We start from the raw sequence: 7,500 nt of genomic DNA on the forward strand, positions 1-7,500 counted from the left end.
AGAAGAAGAAGAAGAAGAAGAAGAAAGAAAGAAAGAAAGAAAGAAAGAAAGAAAGAAAGAAAGAAAGAAAGAAAGAAAGAAAGAAAGAAATTACCTAGCTGAACAAAAAGGAAAAAACATACTGAAGCACCTCTAGGACAAAATCAAATCCATATTTTGTTTATATCTGTCATCACAAACATGGAAGAGAAAGGGGACAAGGCTGCAAAGCAGTCAGGGAATTAATTGGCAAACATTTCTCAAATTTGGCAAAAGATAAACTCCTAACCAAGTAAAACAAAATAAATCTATATCAAAACACATCACAGTCAAACTCCTGAGCATTAAATACCAAGCAAAATTCTTAAAGATTTTGAGAAAGGATGGTTCCCTAAAATGGGAGTGGTAGCCCACCTCTTATGAGCTCAGAGCCCTCAGAGGCTGAGACAAGACAAACCCAGGCAGCTTAATGACTTAAGTGAGACCCTCAAAATAAAAAATTAAAGAATGGCTGGGCATACAGATCATGGTAGAAAGGGCTTGCCAAGCCCTCATGGGTTCAACATCCATAAAACGAAGAAAGGGAAGAGGACATAGGAGGGCAAAGGAAGGGAGTATATATGGGACAATGTATATTTTTGTCTTTTAAATACTTCATTGCCAAAAAGTACAAAAACTTTTTAAAAATTAAAGAAGAAATGTACAATAGATATTGTGAAGTGGGAAGAAACTGTTCAAAAGGAAAAAGAAAGTAGGATGGGTGAAAGAGGAAAGGACAGTAGTTAAAAGGGAAAAAATGCAAGTCAGTTATACTATTAGTGTCTCTTAGTTCATTAGAAAGGAAGGCTTATGCTAATATCAACTGAAGAAGTGTTATGCCCATATTTTGTACCCTTTGAAGCAACTACTTTGAAGATAACATGTAATATATTAACTATTGTTATTTTCCCTTTATTTTATTATGAAATTTTGTTTTACCTTTCTTCCATTAAATAAAATTTTAAATTGGTTTTAAAAAAAAAAAAGTCAAAGGGGCTGGTGAGATGGCTAAGTGGTCTAAAGCACCTACTTAGAACAAGCTTAGCAAAGCACAGGGACTGTGGTTCAATCCCCCAGCACCACATGCTAGCCAGCCCCGCCCCCTGGTGGGCTGAGCTGGCCACACACACACACACACACACAAATAAATAAATAAAATTAAAAAAAAAAAATCAAAGATCTTAATGAGAAGGTTCTTTTGTTTTGTTTTGTTTTTTCTTTTTTTGGCTGGCTCAAGCTGCCTTAAGGGCAGGTCTCGTAAGGCAAGTGGAGCTGGGGATCGAACCACAGCCCCCTGTACCTGACTGGGTTGGAGAGAACAGGCACTTAAACAACTGAGCTAACCTGAAAGCTGGCCAAAGATCTTAATGAAAGAGAAATATATCATGTTCTAAAAAACAACAAATAAAATATATACATAGACAGACTCACCCCCTCTACCAGTACCAGCTGGGTACAACCCACCGAGGTTTTATTGGCTTTTGAAGCTTCTTCTCGGAAGACATTGATAAGTTCCTCTAACCGCCTTAACTTTACTGCTTCTGGAACATCATCCTTCAGCCTGTGATACGCCCGAGTCTTCTATTTAACGAAAGAAAATAAAAGTCACCAAGGACTTGGCTGGGCCTGTGGTGCCCCCCTATAATCCCAGCGCTTGGGAGGCTGAGGCAGGAGGATGGCTACGAGTTCAAGGTCTGCCTGGGCTACAAAGTGAATCCAAGGTCAGGCTGAACCACACAGTGAAACCTGTCTCAAAAAGACAAAGAAAACCAAAAACAAGTCATCGAGGATTTGTAGAATTCATTTTTAGGGCACAGATGGTGAACACATTCATTATACCCAGAAGTCAGTCACATGAATAAAAATTCAAACCTAAACCAAGAGAGTTCTCTGGTTCTGGACCTGGACCCAATCACATTCTTTAAAAATCAAATTCTACTTTTGTTGTTGTTATTGTTGTTGTTGTTGCTACTATTGCTTTGAGACAGGGTCTTGCTATATAGCCCAGGTCGGCCTCCAACTTATAGTGATCCTCCTGCCTCAGTTTCCTACATGCTAGGATTACAGGCATAAGCGAGCCACGAAGCCCAACTCAAATTCTAATTTTAACACATAAAAATCATAGACAAAATTATTACTGATATTTGTCCTAAGGTCACATTTGGGACATACACTGAATGATTCAGGTACTTGGCAACTCATCAGCACTATTTATGAAGCGTAAGGTAATGAGGCAGCCTAAATGCCTCAATAAAATAAAGTAGGCTAGGGATGTAGCTCAGGAGTAGAGCATGTGCCTAGCATGTGCAAGGCCCTACATTCATCCCCAGCACCACACACACACAAAAGCTCTACATGTATTAATATCACTATTCTCCAAAACATACTATTAACCTGAGTATGTCTTTGGGGTAGGAAAAAAGCCCACACAAATTACAAATGCATGAAATATAAATATAAATACATGAAATTTTGTTGGAAGATGACACAAACAAATCTGCCAAATATGGCTACCTTCAAGAAAATAACAGAAATACTACTGTGAAGAAAGAGAAACCACTTCTCACTTTATGAATTTTATATCATAAGCACATATTACCAGGCCGGGGAGATGGTTCAGCAGAAGAAGCGCTTCCCTGGCAAGTGCAAGGTTCTGAATTCAATCCCCAGTTCCAAATAAATAAATAAAATAAATCCAGGAATTATTCAAATCACTGAATACATTTACATACATCTTTATGTACGTGAGCTCATGCTCAAAACCACTAAAAAGAATCACTGAGACAGACAAAATGACGGGATAAAAGAAAAACCTTTAGCAGCTAGGCATAATGGTAAAAGCCTATAACTTCTGCACTAGAGAAGCTGAGCCAGGAGGATCACCCTGAGTTCAAGGCCAACCTGGACTACACAGCAAAAAGAATCTTTCAAGCACAAACAAGTATTTAAACCAACATGTCTTTAAAATCCTCAAAAGAAAATAAAAATTGGTGGTGAATCCTATTATACCTACAGGTTTTACTCTAGTCAATCTTGCTATGAACAATAGCACTTACTGTTTACAAATATTTACAGATGAAAAAAACCAAAGACTTCGCTCAAGGTCACACAGTTAAGTGGCAGGGGTACAATCGTAGACCTTGTTTTGTTTGTTTTTTTTTTTTTAAAGCAAAACTGGGGATTGAACTCAGGCCCTTATGCTTGCCAGGGAAGCGCTTATTCCACTGAGCCATCTCCCCAGCCCCGTAGACCTTGTTCTCAGCCATGAGGATAATTAAATCTGTATAACCCTACCACCAATCTATGAATTAGGTCCCAAAACAAATATGCATATTCAGGGCCGGGGAGATGGTTCAGTGGAATAAGCGCTTCCCTGGTAAGCACAAGGACTTGAGTTCAATCCCCAGTTCCGCCAATAAATAAATAAATATAAATATGAATATTCAATGTCTATAGGGCATGCACCTGGCACACAATGACAACCCATTTTTGAACCTCTAACATTAGAAAGAATTTCCAAAGTTTGTTACATCCATGGAAATGAAGCAAAATGGATTCTAAAAACTCTTCTAAAACTTCATCTCTCAATTTTATAAGACAGGAATATATACTGCCTATAAAATACTAACGAGCTTTAGAACAAACGAATTAGCTGGATCAATGGCAGCACAGGGACAGTGAGGCTAAAGTCACAGATCAGGTCATTCATCAGGTAGCACACAAGGCCCTCAGCCTCCATTATAAACACAAAGTATGCTGGCTCTGAGGTGACTTAAGGAAGGAGCAACCATGCAGATCCATCCCTTCACCCAAAAAATAGATCATATTATCTCTCTGTTGGAAACACTCACTATCTTCCCCTTCCTTCCTCACGTCCTGCTTTATTTTCCTGGGAATTTATGTAATAGGGAAAACTAGGGGCCAGAGGATACTCAGTGTCATAAGCACCTGCCTGGCAAGCACATGCCCAAGTTCAATCCCCGGTACCATATGCCACGCTGGCCCCGGAACCCTGGGCATGTTGGGCTAGCCATTGAAACCAGGCATGGTGGCACACTCCTGTAATCCCCACACTGGGGAGGCTGAGATAAGAGGATCACTATGAGTCCAAGTTGTTCAGTGAGACCCTGTACCAAATAAATAAATGAAGAGATTTTGTAAATAAATAAAAGTAAACCCCAGAGGGCCAACTTAGCCTAGAAAAACAGAAATCATAAATAGCGACAGGTGGCTCAGAAGGCCACACATGGGCAAAAAAATAAGGTCTTCACATTAAAAAGTTATTTTAGATTCCTTATAAGAGAATAAATTTCTCCTCTCCACATTAAAAATTTTAAAAACCTAAACATAACTTTAAGCATTTTAATAACCAGGAACAATGGTACAATAACCCTTTTTCTCTCTAATTGCTGAATTGCATCAAATATTAGAAGACTTAAATAGAAAAGTGAAAAAGAAGTGGATGATAAAACCCTGAGGTTTTGTAAGAATGCCCTGCCACCCCTCTTTTCTGCCTAAGTTGCCAGTGATCAACCCCAAGCTGGTTAGGAACAAAGAGAGTCCTCCCCCATCCCAGGCTCACCTGTCTCATGCTGTAGGCAAAGAGGAAACCTGTGTTGTACTGAACCTCCCGAAGCAAAGCCACTGTCTGCAGGTGATCTTCCTCTGTCTCTCCACAAAAGCCAGCAATGAAGTCGCTGCTGAGGCTCACTCCTGAGATACACAACAAAGGACAACAGGGTGCTATTGTTGACCTTCAAGAGGAGCTTTGGCATTTATGGGTTAAAGAGGGATGGAGAGCCACTAGAAGGCCTTCCCTGAGCCATTAACCCCTGTACAAGCAAAACCATCAATACAGACGGGGGCACTCGACCCTGCTGTTCGAACCACAATCCATGCCGGAGCTGGCTCCTCAGCCTACATTCCCTGCAGCACTAGAAAAGGCATTTTCACTTCAAATGCCATTCCCAGAGACATACTGGGAGTCCACGTTTTCAAAGTGATCCTGCTTTTTACTAGTGAAACTCTTGCAGTACCTTGCACAAACACGTATTTCTATCTATTCATCTAAGCAAAGATGGGCAGGAAGGGGAAAAAGGAGAGACAGACAGGGAGTACAGTGAAGAGAAGCAAATGAAATATAAATGGTGTCATAAGGAACTGTCAAAGAGGCTGGCAGTTGCCTGTATCCAACTGTGGTACAGTAGCACACTCATACTGACTTTCTAAAGTACCTGGAATTGGGGCTGGTGAGATGGCTCAGTGGTCTAAAGCACCTACTTAGAACAAGCTAAGCTAAGCAAAACACAGGGACAGCAGTTCAATCCCCCAGCACCACATGCCAGCCAGTCCTGCCCCCTGGTGGGCTGAGCTGGCCCCACACACACAAAATAAATAAATTAATTTAAAAAAATAATAAAGTACCTGGAATAGACTCTCTGATATGGTGAACTAACTCCACATAAGCCTCTCTTGAATACCTGCAACAAAAAATAAAAAAGCCTAGATGAACCCCAATGTTCTTTAAAGAAATCTTATTTTAAAAAAAATAGAATAACACATGAACTCTCAAATGTAATCACTTATCAACCACATAGCACAGTACAGAATTATGCTCAAGTACCTTAAAGAGCCCTTTTCATTAAATCCTATCTAATCTGGAGACTACAATTTATTTTCCAGTACTGTGTAATTAAACCCAGGAATTCACACATTAGGCATATACTCTATCAGAGAACTATATCCTTATCCCTGTATTTTTTTAAATCCTTAGCCCTTTTATTTAGTAAATTAAAACAGATTAAACACCAAAGAGGATATCTACAACTCTTCACAACTGTAGAAAAAAAAGGCAAAGCACTAGTTCTATATAATTTGCCTTGGGTCATATTCTTCAGTCTTATCTCTTCAATACTAAGTATTGCCAAAGTCAGTGAACAGAACAAGATTTAAATTCCAAAACCTAGAAGACTGTTTTTATTCTTAAAAGTTAAAGGGCTGCCAGGTGTGGTGGAACTGCCTATAATCCCAGCACTAAGGAGGCTGAGGTAGGAGGATCACCATGAGTTTGAGGCCAGCCTGGGATACATGCGCAAATTCAAGGCCAGCCAGCACTATATAGAGTGAGACCCTATAGATGCTTAATTTTAAAATGTTAAATAGGGCTAGAGACAGAGCCCTGTAGTGGACCACTCAGCAGGCACAAAGCCCTGGGGTTAATCTCCAATATCACAAAAACAGACAATTTAACAAATTTAAATATGCTAAAAATATCAAAATGGTAACAGTCTATCATTATGGAGTGAACAAAAGCAAGTTACATGTCTGTAGGGTTTTTGTGGGGTTTTTTTTGTGGAACTGGGGACTGAACTCAGACCCTTGAGCTTGCCAGGCAAGCACTTATTCTACTGAGTCATCTCCCCAGCCCCTGTAGGTTTATTCATATGATAAACATTTACTGAGTAGCTACGTGCAAGAAAAGATGACACACAAGCCAGATTCCAGCCACAGGGCTGCTCTTTGACAGTCCTGACAGAAGGACCAATGGTCAAGGAAGGAAAAGATGATATTTCTTTCACCTAACTCACAAAATATGCTCAGTTCTTGGCAATACAGATAATGCCTGGTCATTAAAAAAAAAAAAAAAAAAAAAAACAAGGACAGGTATAAGATATTGTATGCCCTCTGTCTTGGTTACTCTTTTCTCATTGCTAGGACAAATACCCAACACTCAAAATGACCAAATAAAAGGTGATTTAGCTCACAGTTACTGGAAGCTTCAGTCCATACTCAGGTGGCTCCAAGGCAGAGCGGCACAGGGCACAGAGAAACCTTTCATGGAGGTGGCAAAGAGCAGGGCAAAAGGGAGGGGCAAGAGCTAGCCTCTTATCCCTCCTTACATTATACTGCAAATTACCTGCTCCAGGGGCAGCATCCACACCCACAATAATCATCACAAACTCCAGGAGCTGCCCCATGACTTCTTGAGGCTTTGGGGGGACAACTAGACACAAATCATAACACCCTCTTCAAATAAGACTGACCCCCTGCGCATGGCCTCCAATACACGGCTGCTCCCACTTTGGGCTGGCAGATGGATCTGCTTACAGATGTTGTCTCTCTCTTGAATCAGCTGCAGAACCTAAATAAACAGAATATATTAAAGTCAATCCAGTCTTACCACTGAATCTTTCAGAAAGGAATACCACTCTCACCATTTCTCTTCAAGGTCAATTCTCAATAAATAAAAAGCTAATTAAATCAAATACATAAATTACCAAAATTTCTAATTACTATTCAAGTAGCCTTCTGTCTAGGAAGCTGAGGCAAGAGAATTATCAGGAGTCCAAGGCCAGCCAGGCTATATAGTAAGTTCAAGACAAGCCTGAACTACACAGCAAGATTCTATTCTCAAAAGGGGAAGGCAGGGGAAAAATAAAACTAGAAAAAATATTTGAAAACATACTGACAAAGGATTTACAT

At 40.0% G+C, this 7,500-nt stretch overlaps 1 protein-coding gene across 2 annotated transcripts in view; it reads right to left on the reverse strand.

Annotated features, from left to right (window-relative positions):
- The window catches only part of Cdk5rap1 (CDK5 regulatory subunit associated protein 1), a 37,617-nt gene that overhangs the window by 7,822 nt on the left and 22,295 nt on the right, over nt 1–7,500 (reverse strand). For both annotated transcript variants that reach the window (XM_004630817.2, XM_023714927.1), the window contains exons 9-12: nt 7,062–7,159; nt 5,443–5,498; nt 4,601–4,731; nt 1,450–1,599 (exon numbers count right to left, since the gene is read on the reverse strand). In XM_004630817.2, the coding sequence (XP_004630874.1) occupies nt 1,450–1,599; nt 4,601–4,731; nt 5,443–5,498; nt 7,062–7,159 (435 nt within the window). The remainder of the gene's footprint in view (nt 1–1,449; nt 1,600–4,600; nt 4,732–5,442; nt 5,499–7,061; nt 7,160–7,500) is intronic.

Source organism: Octodon degus, unplaced genomic scaffold, assembly GCF_000260255.1.
Source record: "Octodon degus isolate 3935 unplaced genomic scaffold, OctDeg1.0 scaffold00037, whole genome shotgun sequence".
Classification (NCBI taxonomy): domain Eukaryota; kingdom Metazoa; phylum Chordata; class Mammalia; order Rodentia; family Octodontidae; genus Octodon; species Octodon degus.